Consider the following 18270-nt stretch of genomic DNA (forward strand, 5'->3'; position numbering starts at 1 on the left):
AGATTTTGCCATCCGTTTTGTGATAGGGCTTACCGTTTAGCCGCGAAATACCTCGAGACGAAGGTCTGCACCTTCATTAAATTACCTCCATATTTAGATATTCTGCGGCATAAAATATGAAAAATTGAAAGATCTTGGAAGTTCTCCATACTTTAGCGGCTAAAACGTATAATTTTGCTTAATTTCAATTTTCCAGCTCGTGTGTCAGATTGTGAGGCAATCTTGATTTTGGACGAGGGGGTAAAATTTAGGACTTTCGGGAACTACAGCTAAAAAGTATGCAGTTATTCATTATTACCCCTTAAACGAAGAGCTGTACGAAAATTTCGCCAAAATAGTCAATGCACAGGCACACGGTCGTTACGATATGATTTATGTAAGTTAGATAAGTAATCTGCTCCACGTAGGGTCTAGAACACCTTTTGCGCTATGTCCACTGTACTTGGCCTGAGAAACCTACCTTTCGTGATATCTCCCTTATTAATCCTCCTGTTGAAAAATGCACATAAGAAAAAAATTAGAATTGGATTTCCATCAAATTTGGTCGATTTCCAGTCAGGTTGGTCTTGTACTTTATATATTGTCGGAGAGTAAAATCACAATTTCGTTTCCGTATAAAACCCCAGTCCATTCCGTGAATTGAAATGGTATTGACCTTAAAACCTTCCCTTGGACAGGTGGATGCTAAATATAAAGTTCGGTTCAAATATCTTCAGTAGTTCTCAAGTTGATAGATACACGCTTTAAACGCACCCGCTCTTGCGTTAAGTCTGGTGGGACTTGTACCGAAAAACGGTCCGTTATTGATATCTCCCTTATTAATCCTGGTATAGAAATGATGCACATGAGAAAAAAGGTTTAGAAATTAATTTCTATTAAGGCAGGTAGATTTACATTAAGTTTCGTTGTGTATATTTTTTGGGAGTGCATAATCACGGTTTCGGTTTCGTATAAACCCCCAGTCAGTTCAGGGATTTAGAAACAGTATTTGCCCTAAAACCTACCCAAAGACAGGTGGATGCTAAATATGAAGTTTGGTGGAAATATACCTAGTAGTTTTCAAGTTATAGAAAGACAGACAAACAGACAAACAAACAAACAGACACGAAAGAAACCTATCCTTGGACCGGTGGAGGCTAAATATAAAGTTTGCTGGAAATATACCCAGTAGTTTTCAAGTTATAGAAGAACAGACAAACAGACAAAAAGACAAACAAGCAGACAAACAGACACCAAATCTAAAAATTATGCAGATGGCCATTATTACATCTGAAACGGATAACTGTACGGAAATATCGCCAAAATAGTCAATGTACAGACACATGGTAGTTACGATTTTATTTATATAGATAACGCAAGAGCACTCTCAACAGCCGACCATTCACAAGCGCACCCAGCGCATTCTGGTTATAGGCACGAGTAATGTTAACAAGAGGCTCATAATTGGTTTTAGAGTACTTTTCTAGGGTATCGATATCTTTGTTTCTTTAAAATTAACTGGACGATTTTCTACACCTATCCTTAAACTTACGCGCAGTGCAAATTCAGGGCTGGGCTTATTTTAAAAACCAGGGCGCTAAAAACACGCTAGTTCTTTTCCTACTTTCAAATTACTACAAACTAAAAATCACAGTAGAATCCCGATTATCAGAGGTAATGTGGACCAAGGTCACCTCGGATAAGTGAAAGCTCGGATGCTAAAGACGGTCACGCCGACGTAAAAAATGGTATAGTATTACTAAACTTCCTTTTATATCTTAATTAAAACGATATTACTTAAAACAGAGGAAAACATCCCGTTTATTTTTTCACAAAATATTCTACTACAATATGTAGGCAATTCGAATAAAAGATATAAATACTGTAATATAATGTGCATTATTTAGTCGCATTTTGTTATTTTTAAAATTTATTTTACAACTTGCTTTACGTCGCACCGACACAGATAGGTCTTATGGCAACGATGTGATAGGAAATGGCTAGGAGTGGGAAGAAAGCGGCCTTAGCCCTAATTAAGGTACAGTCGCAGTATTTGCTAGGTGTGAAATTGGAAACCACGGGAAAACCATTTTCAGGACTGCCGACAGTGGGGTTCGAGTCCACTCTCTCCGGATACAAACTCACAGCTGCGCGACTGTATGAATTGTTTCTCTCATAGTAACCTACGTATATTTAAGTTACAAAAACGAAATGAAACAGCGTACCACAACCGAATCACTTTGTAATATTTTACACTTTAAACTTTCTGCAGAAAGCGTTCTAGAGTTGATTCACGGAGGTACCTCATTTCTTTGCCACAACAATACGCTTCCGTGGTATGGAATTAACGACAAACTTTTAAGAATTACGGGATTTATTTATTTATTTGTTTATTTATTTATTTATTTATTTATTTATTTATTTATTTATTTATTTATTTATTTATTTATTTATTTATTTATTTATTTATTTATTTATTTATTTATTTATTTATTTATTTATTTATTTATTTATTTATTTATTTATTTATTTATTCCAGTTTAGGGTTGACCAGGTTTCCGGGGCAGATGGAAATCACTTGATTTTGATGTTGTGTTTATAATGCCTTGGCAAAGTCCTGGAATCTTTTCCACCAATTCGTTCTTCCAGGTTTGAAGGAGGTTGAAATTATTACCCACCAGAAGTCTCGCTGTTCTGAGGGTGGGTTCAGTGAACGTAATCTTCTGGCTTCAGCAGCAATGATGTCCTAGTGTATTGGTAGCTGGTTGCTGACATTTATCTTCTTATACTCCCGAACTAAGGCATGTTTACGTCTGAGTTCTGCTGGTGGAATGTGACTTAGTACCAGTAGCCAGAATGTAGGCGTTGATTTGACTGTGCCATATGAGTAACAACACAGTAAAGGTTTCCATCTATTCAATACAAAATATATTCACAATACTTTAAAATTACATGGTACTAGTTTCGACCCATCCAGAGGTCATCATCAGCCATATCAAAGCAAAGATCACTCTTGACGAAATCCTAAGAACACACGAGCACACTAACGCAATAAAATACAACAGGTTTTCAGCCATCGGCCAACACATGCAAGATTATAACCATAATTTTACCAATATCGAACAAGACATGGACATCCTCGTATTACCAAACAAGGGCCATTTACTCGACATAATGGAAAATTACTACATACACCTAGACCAATACTTTAACGCCAGTCACATCTCAATGAAATCTCAGAGAAACCCGACATACTCTTCGATCTATTTATCACTTTCCTCAGAAACAATAATGCAGCCAACCTAAACTCAATCCTAAACTTAATCAAAGGTACTTTTCCGAGACAATTACCCTTTCTCCCGCACCCTTCAGCCCCACCTTAAGCCCTCTCCCCCCCTCCCCAAACCACCTCCACTCTTCCTAAGCCATATATAATTTTATGTGTGTCATTTCACATTGCATTCTTCATTATAAGGAATTACTATTTTCCATGATTATATAATTTTTACAACACTAAGCTCCCTTTTATACTTTGTTCCAAACCTCTTATGTATATTCCTTGTATATTTATTAGCTATTACTCACCTATCCCACACTAACATCTCAGTTCATTTACCACATTCACTTGTTATTCCATAATAATCTTACTGTTAAAATTAACATGTTCTTAGGATTTCGTCAAGAGTGATCTTTGCTTTGATATGGCTGATGATGACCCCTGGATGGGTCGAAACTAGTACCATGTAATTTTAAAATATTGTGAATATATTTTGTATTGAATAGGTGGAAACCTTTACTGTGTTGTTACTCATATGTTATTCTCAGTTCAATACGGACCAACAACATGAAATTTATAACCCTTATTGACTGTGCCAGTCACAATTCTCATTGCCTGATTCAACTCAGTAAGTTTCGTATAGCTGCTGTTTAGCCACACTGGAGAGTAATACTCAGCTGTTGAGAAGACCAGACTGAGGGCGATTGTGCGTAGAGTGTCAGCCGAGGAGCCCCATGTAGTGTCACACAGCTTCCGAAGTATGTTATTTCCATATTTCAGTTAAGGGTTTTAGACTTACAGATTTGACTCGGATAATACAGTGCCTTGAATAATCAGTGCTTGGATAATCGGAGTTCTATTGTACTCACAGTGCTGAATTTGTGATGTCCATAAGTTGAGAGCCAGGTGTATAAAAACAGTATAGTTCGATTTAAAAATTAAGTCAGTATATATTGATGCACTGGAAAAGTATTGAAAGTTAGATTATAAGCCCCTTAGTGACGTTACTAAACAAACAATCAGGACATCGATAATTAAGTTCATGAAATATATTAAGTGGAAATGTGTATGAGTACGGCTGTTGAACCTCTTAATGTTAATCAATGTAAAGGACTGGTCTATTTAAAGATCTTCCTGATTCGACTGCCAATAAGAGAGGTTCAGTACTTCGAAGGAACGATGAATCAGCTCATGTAAATATCTCCGATAGAATTTCAACGTGGAGATTGTCACCTCACATGATATTTGCTGTAATATTTTATAGTACGACCTGCTTTGCAGTGGACAGTAACTGGAATTACTTTCTCTCTGTGAAATCTTGTCATTTTACTCTAATAGGAAGGAAATAACTCGTATTCATCTTCTAGTAGAGGAGACTTGGCTGAATTCACAATAATGAGACAAAATTGGAAGTATGAAGCATTTTGAACATTATTATCGAAATAATATTTGGACACTAGAAAAATTGTTTCTTTTGATACACCGTACTTAGTTTGTACTTCAGAACAATGGTAAAATTTAATATTTCAATAATTCACTTAATTGCCATTGTAATACTTCGGCTTCATTCTCAGCAGTCTGGGTAATTCCACAACAGTCCGTGAATTCATTGCCAATAACTTGACTTACCCGACTTATTTCCTGTCGCTCCCTCTGGATCATAGGGCCTTGGCGAAATTTCTCCACACAGTATGGTTCCTGGCCATTTTCTTAACTTCACTAAAGGTCTTGTCAACCTCTGCGATTTCCTTTTCAATCGTCCCCTTCCAGGTCTCTTTCGTTATCTTCTTCATACCAAAGGTCGTCATCAGGTTATCTGTCCGGTTTTGTAATTTCGCTTCAGTTTCTATAATCAGATTGTTTAAGAAGAGCGAGTGCCTTGACGGGGCTGCCATCTTAAGCCTGAGACACCAAGCTGATTTTCTTTCGGGGTTTCTTCCCTTAGCCTTTAAAGTTCCCACTTCTACTGAAAGGCAGCAGTTCCTGTTCTATGTACCGAGAATAGGAGGGGTGCCCTTTCCGCCAGTTCCACCGTTCCGAAGTCCCTCTTCTCCTTCTTCACTGCCGTTGAGGTCTTCACAGTACCCTGGCAAGGGACCCTTACATGGGACTACCAGCCGCGTCACCTGGACAAAGGTTTTTTAAAGAGGCGTTACTTCTCTATCACTTGCTCTTTGTCCTGACTTGTGACAGGCAGAGCCTGGCTTCCCAAACTTTTCGCCCAGGTTGGTGGGGTTATTGCCAATAACACTGAAGATAATACTTCTAGAAAGTACGTAGTAATAAATTTTGTTGAAGTAGTCACCTTAATGTCGCCTCCCTTTCAAACACAGTAACAAGGATAAGTACTGAAATTCCTTAATGCTACCATTAAAGGGATATTCTGGATACATCACGATCTTTACCATCAGAGTACAAGATGTTTAGGGGACATGATGAGCTGATCATACCTTCTCCTCACGTTGCTGTAAAGCCGTATTGAAGTTAATTTCAGTTACTGCAGATTGCCCAAGTCTTCCCTACTAATCACCTTCAACTCCCTGTAGTGACATTGTGACATATTATTGTTTCAGGAATCCAACTCCAGAGGTAACAGAAGACATCCCCGCTTGGCTTCCTTATACCAACAACGCAACAAACTACATGGACATCGGGTCACAGCTGGTACTGAAGAAGGACTATCACAAGGAGCGAATGGATTTCTGGGACGATCTGTACAGTTTGAAATAGATACATACCAAAAGTATGTACAGTGAAGAATAAAATAACTCACAGAGTTGTATTTATACCGCAAAGGTGCCATTAAATACTGTCTAAATATACGACTCTTAAATATTAACTTTCATTATCCCTACCCAACGACATAATGTGTGAGTCACAATATTAGACTGAATTCACAACATAGTCGGATCTAGGTCTGTGCAAAAGAGCTATGTTTCTTCCCTGCTACGTATTCGTAGAATCTTATAACAAAACTATCGTTAAACTCACCAAGTAAAAGCTACATTAAAATATACTGTAGATTTTAACTTTCAACAGACATCAATCAATTGCGGAAGTCTCCAAGTTCTATGAAGACTTTTTTCCTTAACCAATTAAAGTCCAACTAAGTTTTACTGTAAATTTAATTTCTAGCGAAAACATTTCACTATAGAAATATGGTCGTATAAACAATGTTGTAAAGTAATATGCTTAGTTCGGGAGATATGAGCCGATGAAACGAGGTGACAGAATAATTCGGATCATAAATCGCCAAGAACTTCTTCTTTCGCTTTTCTCCACACCTCTCGAATTGCGGGTGCGAACTGTGTCGTACTTGCGCATTTGACCTTGTTTGACGACAATATTCCCTTCCTGACGCCAATCCTGTGTGGAGAAAAGTAATCACTTTTTTTTTTTTTTGCTATTTTGCTTTACGTCGCACCGACACAGATATGTCATATGACGACGATGGAAGAGGAAAGGCCTAGGAATGGGAAGAAAGCGGCCGTGGCCTTAATTAAGGTACAGCCCCGGCATTTGCCTGGTGTGAAAATGGGAAACCACGGAAAACCATCTTCAGGGCCGCCGACAGTGGGAGAAGTAATCACTATTGCATTTCTGTAGTGTTTGGTAGTGTGGTGTGTTGTCTGAATATGAAGAGGAGAGTGTTGGGACAAACACAAACAACTAGTCCCCGAGCCAGAAGAATCAATTAGACGCGATTAAAATCTCCTTCTCGGCTGGGAGTCGAACCCGGAACCCTCTAAACCGAAGGAATCAACGCTGACCATTTAGCCAAGGAATCGGACTAATCGCCAAGACTAACCATGAGCCTACGCTAAAACTAGGCGGAAAAATATAATCCCACAGGAATACTAATTCTAGAACTTGAAAATAGTTCTAATTTTTTATTGATAACTTCACATTAAACCAAATTCCAGGAAACTACTGAAGTTAGTATTTAGAGACTGTCAAGGTGACAGGAAAGGAAATAAATGCCTCTAATTACAGCCTGAAAGTATTTAGAGACTCTGCTCAAACACAGCTCGGTCGAACTTCACCTTTCTCTTCCCAAACTGATGTCAAGTGCCCCAAAGACCTTCCTCCTCTAACTCCAGATTGGTCACGTAAGCATACAGCGCCTACTTTCCCATTTAACTGAATTCTCAGAAATATTCTCAAATAACAACTTCCAGGCCATGGTTAAAACCAAGTATCTCGTCTTCACTGACACGTATGGATGCTTACACGCTGATAAGAAATGATAGAGTAGGAAAAGTGGGGAGGGGGTGGGGCACAGGTGTAGTCTCTAATGCCAAAACACCAAACGAATTTTACAACGGACCAGTTTACTAGATGCTGTGTATCGTGCACCCAGGACAAGATACGTTGAAGATACGGAGGAAAAGCTGCACGACCCACATATGAGCAAGTAATTTTAACGGGAGGCTTTACTACTGACGTGACTCTACTGAATCTAGACGACTGAAAAGCATACTTACTCACTCAATATGAAGGTCCTTCCTCTTAACCGTATACACTACACAGCTGTCCGACTCGTTGGCTGAATGGTCAGCGTACTGGCCTTCACTTCAGAGGGACCTGGGTTCGATTCTCGGCCGGGTCCGGGATTTTAACCTTCATTGGTTAATTCCAATGGCTCGAGGGCTCGGTGTTTGTGCTGTCTCCAACATCCCTGCAACTTACACAATACAACTAACACTAGCCTCCACCACAATAACACGCAGTTACCTACACATGGCAGATGCCGCCCACCCTCATCGGAAGGTCTGCCTTACAAGGGCTGCACTCGGCTAGAAATAGCCTCACGAAATTAGTATTAGTCCATTATTACCACACATATATTTTCCATACACTATTAGATGTAATTATTACAAACAATACTGACAGAGTGGAGGAGTCCATTGAGGATGCGCTTAGGACATAGTGGCACAAATTACAGCTTGTAGGCCTACATGACATGGACGAAAAAATATTCCTGTTCAACGAAATACTTTTAGCACTCAATGACAAGCATGTCCCCATGTCGGACAGCATGAGTGGAACGGAAACCATCACACTGGCTGACACAAGACATAGGGGTAAAACTGGATGAAAGAAATGCGGCTTACAGCTACAATTTAAACATTACAACCGCAGAAAAATAATTAAAATACAGAAAATTACGTAACACAAAAATTCAGACCATCATGAATGCTAAGATATGCCATGCACACAACATCTTAAAAATTAATAATTCTGCCAATATATGGAAAACTGTTCACAACCTTGGTTTGACATAAACAACACTGACTTGCCACTAGACTAGCCAATCTGTTTACAAATTTCATATATAAAAGAAAGTGCTAAAAGGGAAACAATCGACAGACTACATGCGAAAAGAAAACACGAACTGAGACAATTTTACGTTTCAAATGTCGCTAGAAATATAATCTATGAAATAAATTCAGCCTACCGGATGAGACGGAATACATTTTTCATTATTAAACAAAATTCTGGAATAGCTCTCCCAACAATTCGGCACATAATAAATACTTCATTCATGACAGGAAAATTTTCCCAATGAATGGAAATATGCCATAATATGACCGATAAGGAAAAGACGATAATCCAACAAAACTCGATGTCCTTCATCCAATTTTCATACTTCCTTGTCTTCATAACCAGTTACCAAATTACCTTAACAAACACAAACTACTCGACAAATATTAGTCAGAGTTTAGACCTGACTACAGCACTAAAAATGTTACAAATTACATTTAGGTAGGAATGGACAACGGACAAATGTCTATCCTTGTACTTTTAAACCTAATTAAAGCATTTGACTGTGTGTACAGAGAAAGGGTACTAACTAAGCTACTGTCAAAGCACTAAGATTTTCTTCAAACACACTGACGTGAAATGCACTCGTATTGAGTCGGGCGGCAGTAGTGTGTGTCAGTAGGTACGGTTGTATCACTCTGGAAACTAACTGAAGATGGCGTAGTTCAGGGCAGTGTTCTAGTGCCGCTACTCTTTTCACTCCTCTTAAATGACTCACCACAATATCATTTCTTAGCTGACGACATACAGCTATATATATACAGTACATACAAACCCGAAAGACATCTAACTAGACATTATCAAACTAAACGATGACCTGGAAAACATAAAGGGCTGGACTAAATTTAATTATCTTAAAGTCAATCCATTCAAATTGCAAGCAATCATAATAGGATCTAAAAGTAATCACACCAAACTTAACAGTGTTAAAATTCATCTAATCCTATTGCACAGAGCATTAAAAATGGAAATTGTAAAGAAACTTGGCCTCATTACCGATAAGAACTTAAACTGGACACACCACGAAAACACGAAAATATTCCAGCGAGTTTTCTTTCCATTATATTTCCTTAAGAGTTTACGGGATCTTCTTCCACTAAATACGAGGAAATTACTTGTTCTGATCTTATCACTACCCATCTTCGTTTATGGTGACTTAATGTGCAACAACCACCCGTAGCACTAAATGTCAGCGGGCTTTTAATATATCGATCCGTTTTATATTAAATATGCCGGGGTATTGTCATAAATAACCCTGTCTTGAAGAGCTCCCATGGTTGTATCTTGCATAGAAAGGGAATATTCAGTCGATCTTACTTGCCTACAATATCCTCCGTACATGTTCACCAAGCTATCTGTTAACGGATCTTATATACTTCTCAGTTCCTACAAGGTCAGAAAGCGCTCCCCTGCTGAGCTTCCCAGTTTACCGCACGACAAGTTACGGCTGTTCATAAATGCCTGCAACCAAACAATCCTGAAATTCCCTTCCAGTCGTGATAAGAAACACACGTAGTAGAAATTTATTTGATAAACAAGAAACATACGTAGTAGAAATGTATGTAGCCTATAATGAGAAGTTGTAAATGGTACACATACTAAAGAAATTAGTATGTGGTGCAATGTTTCCTTATAGTAACTCTCAGAAGTATAACTATTATGTAAGTTTAATTTCATAATAAATCATAATTTGGCATAAACAGTAAGCTTCATAGCCCGAGCCACGCCATATCAAGTAAATCAATAAATAAAATAATCTATATATTTAAAACATTTATGAAAACTAAAGTCAGTCCGCCCATTCTATCCGGTCGATATCCTTCATTTTTCTAACTGAAAGGTATTCATTCACAGACTTGTCATCAGGTACTATAAATCACATAACTTCCACCTCTCACAAATTATTACATTTTTTCAATTCTTTGTCTCTTTGAAGCAATCATATCTTTGGTTCTAATTGAGGTACGGAGTTCATTTTGGCATACGAACACTCAGTGGATCAAGCCCTTTCATTTTAGTGCTTAACTATTCAAATTGGTTGATTATGAGGCAAGTTATGAGTGCACATTCAATTTGACGTCTCATTTCTTCAACATTTTTTCTCATTGAAGTATTCATATCTTTCGTTCTAATTGAGGTTCGCAGTTATTTTTGGTCTACTGACACTAAGTAGATCAACCGCTTTCTTTTGAAGCAATAACTACTTAAATTTGTAGACTTTGAGAAATGTTATGAGTACACTTGTCTCCATGACGAAGATCTTTTAAGGACTTTTTAACAGTTCGGCGCGTAGGGTTGTTCCAAGGAACGTTTAATTCAATTTCTTTGTGTGAAGTATTTTCAAGTGTTTTGTTGACATAATATTACATTCTATTACTACAGACGACCATGTGCTTTATTTCATTAACTCGAAACTTTGCAAATACATCCGTGAAGATAGTAACGAACAACACCATATTTTGTAAATTGTGGGCGTAGTCAGCGGGAAACTGCTAGTGTAAATTAAAAGCATTTCAGTCTGTCGAACACACAATCTCAACATAAACATTTCACTATCACATACCTGTATTATTATTATTATTATTATTATTATTATTATTATTATTATTATTATTATTGTACCGGGCGGTACACCTCCACGCCGCTAGTTTAAAAATGTGCGCCACTTGAAACTCCTCTGCTGGAGGAAGTCTGAACTTTATCTACGGTATTAATTTTCTACTTTATCAGAAGATGTCACTACCTGGAAATTTTGGAGTTTTTGAACTGTGTCATTTTCGACGTATTTTTGTTTTGCTTGTAGTAAGAAGTGTGAACTTTCTCTTCTAGAGGACACTACTGAAAAACTACAATGGTGCACCCTAATGCGACGTGAAAGAACTATTTTTTTTGGAGAAATTTTTATTTCAAAAGTTTGTTTCTTGTTAAATTTCTTTCTGTTATTGTTTAAGTTGGCTGTATACCCCTCTCTTTCCCCTTGTTTTGTATTTAGCCAATCCCGAATTTCTTTTATTAATTTCTGACCAATCGGATGTATCTTCCCCCAGCTTGAATATGTTGCTGTATCCTACCCAAAAAAGAGTTTGTGGGAGGGTGTTCTCATTCCCCTAACGCCTCGAACATTCCGCGAGAGTATATAAACTGCTGATTTTAGGGTCTCAGGGCCACTTCTGTTCCATCTTTTCGTGTGTAAAGTACATAGCAGGGGGCGGGAAGCGCCTCTTTCTTCGGCGGCAGTCAACAACCAGGTAATGGCCGATTAATTACTTCTTTTCTTGCTTGCTCAGCAGTTTAACTCTCGGGGCGGGTCCGAAGTTTTTCCATTATGTAACCTTCCTTAAATGTAAAGGAACTTGTACCTATTCTATCTTTTAAACTACATATTGGGATAGAGAGTGCTTAACCCTCTCGAGCTCCCACTCATATTGTTTTGAGGTGAACTTGTTTTCTCAACCTATTCTTCCTTAACATTATGTAAATTTGTCAATTTCTAAAGTCACCTCTTTAGTATGGGATTAGCCCTTGCATCAGTGGCCTAGAGCCAAATTAGGTTTTGAAACAAATACATTAGGAGTGCAAATCGCCTCCTCTCAAATTGTTGATTTAGAGGTCATGTAATTAACCTTCTTGTCATTTAACAGACCTCAGTAGGTTGGGTATTTTACCCCTGTGTATATGTCCTGAGAGGACAGCTTGAAAGTAGAATTAGGTGTGGCCTTTGACAGGCCTGAATTTTGAGAGCAAGTTGCTCTTTTCCCGAAAATGTTGTTTTCTGCGCGCCTCAAGGAGGCCTTACTGTGTATTTTGGAGCAAGTGCTCCTAGGTGTGAATGGGGTTCTCCCCTCTCTGTTGACACTTGTGTTTGGGGTAAAACTGAGCTGATTGCTCGAGGATTGTGATCGCGGGGCTCGAAGCACAAATCCTGTAAATACTGTAATTGTACTTTTGTTGCCTTGTTACTCTGTACCTGCCATGTTTGTTATTTCTTGATTTTGAAAAGAAAATATAACCTTGTTAAATTTTAAATTCACTTTAATTTCGTAGCCTGAGACCTACTCACCACCCCGCACCTTCTTTCACCTCTAACTACCACGGAAAAATCCGTAACAAGTGGTAGCAGAGCGTGGTTGAATGGGTCTCATTTTAGCCCCTTTTGACGGCTAAACATTGCTTTGATTACAACTTTAACTATTTTCTCAGTTGCTGGAATTTTTTTGATTTTTCTTTTTCAAAATTGTTCTGTCATCATGCCCGGCCCTCGCGATGTTCTCCATCTTAACTATGTGAGCAAGGAGGAGTTGATCTATGAGTTAACTATCAGAAATGTGCAATCTGGAGGCACGGTTGCGATAGACTCCAACAAGCTTAGAGAGTCCCTTGACTTGCCCATTTCCATCCCCGCTTTGGGAGAGAAAGAAATTGACGACTCTCTTTCCACGATCGTCGAGAATATTACTGGGCTAGCATCTGTAGTTAGTTTTTTTGATGAAAATGATCCTTCTCCTAATCAAATCAAACGTGTGCAAGCCAGGCTGTTTCATTTTTCAAATAGAGTTAACGATCTGTTGTCTCTAAAGTTGAATGACGTTCAGAGGAAGGAAGCTAGTATGCTGCTTGAAAATATTTCTGAATTATCTAGCAAGGTCACTCAATTGTTAACTGGGGAGGTTCCTCCCAAAACTGATCAACCCGTCACGATGAATGTAGGTAGCGAGGAAGAGCCTCCTAAGGGAGAAGTCAATAGGATAACCGTTGCTGCTCAAACTATCTCTGCCCCATTGGACAACGAGTCTGAACGCCGTAACTCATTGAATAATATACGTTCTGAATTAACTTCCTTGCCTCTGAAACCTTTACCTACTATGTCACCCGGGTTCAGCAGCTTGCCTCATCCATTGGCAATGTTGCTCAGAGGTATATCGAAGTTTTCCGTTAATACCACCAGTGAAGTAATTTCATTTTTAAGATTTCTAGTTGAATTTCAGGATCATGCCCTTGTGTTTTCTCTTTCCCCATGTCAAATTTTGCAAATCATCTATCCTTATGCAATTGGTATTCTCTCCGACAAAATAGTAAGAGCCATAGCTGAACAGTCATCTATTGAAGATTTTCACGCACACTTGCTTGCAAATTTTATTCCTGCTCGCGCGAGGTCATCTCTGATTCAGAAGTACTATTATCGTGTACAGCGCTTGGATGAAAACTTGGCTGATTTCATACAGGACATTAAGTTTAATACTAGGGTGTTTGCTCTTCACTTCCCTGAGGATCAGATTGTACAAGCCATTGTGGAAGGTATCTCACCATTCTATAGGTCATATTTGTGTTTCGCGGCGTGCCCGCAAACTTTCTCTGAACTTGAAGCATTGGCCGTCTCAGCGGAAGGAGTTAGATACGCCGATTCTTTGCGTGTCGCGAAAGAACCCCCTCCTTCTTTTAGTAATCCTCGGCCTCCACCTCGCCGACCAGTCAATCCCCGTAAATGTTATGCTTGCGGGTCGCCTGACCATCTTCGCAATAAGTGTCCACTGATCAAGTCGAGTGGGACAAGGAATGGGGCTGGTTCATCACAAAGCTGTTTTAAATGTGGGGCTTTCTCACATATCGCCAAAAATTGCCCAAATTCAAATAGCACCCCCTCCTGCTCAACTGCTGGTGCAACTTCCAACAAGAATCAAAAGTGACTAGTGGCTTCGGCTGAGTCAACTAATCCATCTTCCCGAGACTCAGCCCCGGGTAAACAGGTTGTAAATTCAGGGAACGATCAGTCTTCAAATTCGTCTTTTGAATGCCCTAAAGAGTGTCTTAGGATTGCGGCGAGTTCCCCCGCGCCTGTTCCTTTTCTTAAGATTGAGTTAAATAATGAACCTGTAACAGCTCTCTTAGATTCAGGCAGTGTTTGTTCGATTATTTCGGCTGAATGGTATTCTAAATTGAAATCTGTTTGTAAACTACCTGACTATGTCTCATCTCCTGTTCAATATGTTTCGGCTAATTCATCTCCATTAGAAATTCTAGGTTCTTTACATGTCAAAATTCGTATTTTTAAATTTACATGGAAAATTAAATTGTTTGTGGCCAAGCACTTGTCTTGCCCCATTATATTGGGAGCTGACTTCATTTCCTACACTGGTCTTGTGCTCGATCCTCAGAGCAGGTCGTGCAAATTCAAATTTGCGTCCAATTGTAAAATTCCCTTGTTAAAGTGTAATTCTGTATCATGTTCATCTATTTCGCCTACCCAGGATGAGATGTTGTTAGACCTTAGACATCTACCTGAGGAGCAGGCTGATAGTATTCGTAAGTTGTGTCAGTCGTTTCCAGAGGTGTTCTCTGATACTCTTGGTGTTACTGACCTTATTGAATACAAAATTGAGGTCACGGATTCGATTCCTGTCCGTTTTCCACCTTATAGGCTATCTCCACCTAAAATGAAGGCTCTGAAAGAAATCATCGATCAGATGTTGAAGGATGGTATTATTGGGCCCTCTAAGTCAGCGTATTCGTCGCCTATTTTTCTAGTCCCGAAACCCCAGGGGGGCTTCAGGCCTGTCATTGATTATAGGGCTCTCAATCGGAAGGTGGTGTTGCAATCCGTGCCCCTTCCTGAACTTCATTCTTGTTTTTCATAGTTTCGTAAGGCCAAGTTCTTCACCATCTTGGATTTGAATGAGGCTTATAATCAAATTCCCCTAGCTGAAGAGTCTAAACACCTTACAGCGTTTGCCACGGACTGGAATTTGTATGAATACAACCGCGTGCCTTTCGGGCTCCCCACGGGAGCAGCTGTACTCACTAGGCTACTAGATAGGGTCTTCTCCGATATCAAATTTGAGTACTTATATCACTACTTGGATGATGTCGTCGTATTTTCAGAGACTTTTGAAGAACATCTAGATCATCTGCGAGAAGTTCTCGATCGCCTTCGTAAGGCTGGGTTAACTGTCAAGTTGTCCAAGGTTGCCTTTGCTAAGTCCTCTATGTCATTCCTAGGGCATATTGAGTCACCTGATGGTGTGGCAGTCGATCATTCTAGAACACAGGCCATCCGTGATTTTAAACCTCCCAAGGACACTAAAGGTATCGCCAGGTTCATTGGTATGGTGAATTTCTTCAGGAAGTTCATTCCTAACTTCGCTAATAGAGCGGCGCCCTTAAACCTTCTTCGTAGGAAAGGCATCAAATTCGAGTGGGGACCTTCTCAACAAGCCGCTTTTGAAGATCTTAAATTAGCTCTCTGTAATGCCCCTGTACTTGCTATGCCTGATTTCTCAAAGAAATTCATTGTCCAAACCGACGCGTCGTCCTCAGCAGTAGCTGCAGTCCTTCTTCAAGAGACTGAACTAGGGAGGCGACCCATCGCCTATGCATCTAGGACCTTGTCGGCTCAAGAAGCCAAGTATTCTATCTATGAGCTCGAAGGTTTGGCAGTCTTATTTGCCTTAGAAAAGTTCCGTCTCTATCTTGAACATGTCAAATTCGACCTGGAGACAGATAATCAAGCCTTAAGCTGGGTCTTAGGTAGGCCGCGTCGTACTGGCCGTATAGCCCGTTGGGCCATCCGTATTTCTGCCTTCCAATTCGATGTCAGGCATATCAGAGGTACCGAAAATGTTGTTGCTGATGGACTCAGCCGTATGTTTTCCAACGACGTCGAGACCCATGAACCGGTCGACAGTTCATCACCTTCCGAGTCCATACTATCTGATGTTAATGCCATCTTAACAGATGCTCCAATGCTCTTTAGGGATATCGAGAAATACCAACGTGAAGATCCGACGCTGGCTCCGATAATGGAAACCCTTTCTTCTGGGGAACATGTTGTCCCTTATGTTCTGAGGAATGGTGTTTTATGTTGCCCATCGAGGCATGATAAGATGATGAAGGTTGTCGTTCCAGCTGTTCTTGTGCCTATGACCTTCAAATACTATCATGAGACCCCATTAGGGGGGCATCTTGGAATCTTTAAAACTCGTGAAAAGATTCGTGAAATGTTTATCTGGAAAGGTATGGACGGTGAAATCCGTGAACTAGTAAAAGCTTGTAAATCTTGTTTGCTTAGTAAACCAACCATGTCCACCAAGGTAGGCCTTTTGTCTTCGCATCAAGCGTCGCGCCCCATGGAACGGCTGTATATTGATTATGTAGGACCCTTCCCCCAGTCAAAGGGAAATGCCAACAAGTTCATCTTTGTATGCGTAGATGGTTTTACAAGATTTTCCTGGTTATTTCCGACTAAGCTGGCTACCGCTCAGTCCACCATTACTTGCCTAAATTCTATTTTTGCTTCTTTTGGTTCCGTGCCAATATATTGTGTCTGATAATGCTAAGGCGTTCACATCAAATCTTTTTCGTAAATTCTGTTTTGACTTGTCCATCTCTCATGTAACTACTTCTGCTTATTACCCTCAACCATCTCTGGCTGAACGGGTTAACCGTAATCTCAGGTCCGCGCTTATTGCCTATCATCACGAAGATCATTCCAGCTGGGACACGTCCCTGCATTGGTTAGCTTTTGCTTTGAATTCGGCGGTTCATGAATCACATAAATTTACTCCAGCTTCTTTGATGTTCAAGTTCGTTCCCAACACGCCGCTCTCTAACCTCTGGTCTCTGAGTGACATTCTACCTGAGACAATAGATCCGGATAATATTAAAGATCTTTGGAAGAAGGCTAAAGCCAATCTTAAAGTGTCTCATGAAAAGGTTAGGGAAAGGTATGATCGTGGACGGAGACCCACCCCTTTGAAGGTAGGTGACCAAGTAATGGTCAAGAATTTTGTTCCCGCGGGCAAGCTTGCCCCCAGATTCCATGGGCCGTGCGTCATTCTCGATTTCCTTACGCCGGTTACGTTGTTATTAAGCAATCCAGCCACCGAGAGGATATTTAGGGTTCACTTGTCGCAGGTGAAACCTGTATAAATTCTGTGCTAACTTGCCTCATATTATCTTGAAAGGAATATGAAGGTTATATTTTTTTTTTTTGAGTTTCACTTTTAAGGCTTTCTGCTCCTTCTATAGTATTTTGTTTTATATGTAAGCATTTTTGTGAAACCTGCCCCGAACCGTTAAACTGCCATCCTGTCCTTGCCACGGCCATTACCACGCTCCCGTCTCCTGCTCCACTCTATACAGTGGCTTAATTAATGCCATGGATATTTGCACGCCGCTGGCCCCTCAACCTCTCCACAAGCCTGTGCCCTAAGAAAAAAAGATGATGGTCCAACAAATTCTGCCGCCTAGTTTTAATGTTTCAGTGCCCCCGCAGCCGCGCGGCGCCGTGCCGCGACTGGGTTAGAGGAAGGGCCCCCTCGGCCCCAGCGAGGACGACATGTGCACGGCGAGCCGGAGCCCTCCTCCCGGCCAAGGCTGATGTGCGGCGCACGACCTGCTACTTGCCCGCAACCTGTATATGTTCACCGCGGGCGCGGCGTGCTTCAACACCACTGCTCCCCTCATAGTGCGGGCGAGCGGTATCTCAGGGTACTTGTGGGGTCCGAGCGGCCGTCTTTGGACGCAAGCTGCAACGGCCGGTCTGGCCATCCAACTTAATCAACATCAACTATATGGACATTCCAGATCAACTTTACTACCTTTTCTTGGGTATTCTACTGCAATATTTGGTGGACTTAGAAAATTTTCCTCAACTTTAAAAACTAAAGTTTTCCTTCTGAATTCAACTTCTATAA

General features: G+C 40.1%; 1 protein-coding gene across 1 annotated transcript in view; it reads left to right on the forward strand.

The window, feature by feature from the left end:
• LOC136877734 (juvenile hormone esterase) overlaps positions 1–5986 on the forward strand; it is a 95652-nt gene extending 89666 nt beyond the window's left edge. Inside the window, exon 10 of the mRNA XM_068228727.1 lies at positions 5830–5986. Within this exon, the coding sequence (XP_068084828.1) occupies positions 5830–5986 (157 nt within the window). The remainder of the gene's footprint in view (positions 1–5829) is intronic.
• The last annotated feature ends 12284 nt before the right edge of the window (positions 5987–18270 follow it).

Source organism: Anabrus simplex, chromosome 7, assembly GCF_040414725.1.
Source record: "Anabrus simplex isolate iqAnaSimp1 chromosome 7, ASM4041472v1, whole genome shotgun sequence".
NCBI classification, from domain to species: domain Eukaryota; kingdom Metazoa; phylum Arthropoda; class Insecta; order Orthoptera; family Tettigoniidae; genus Anabrus; species Anabrus simplex.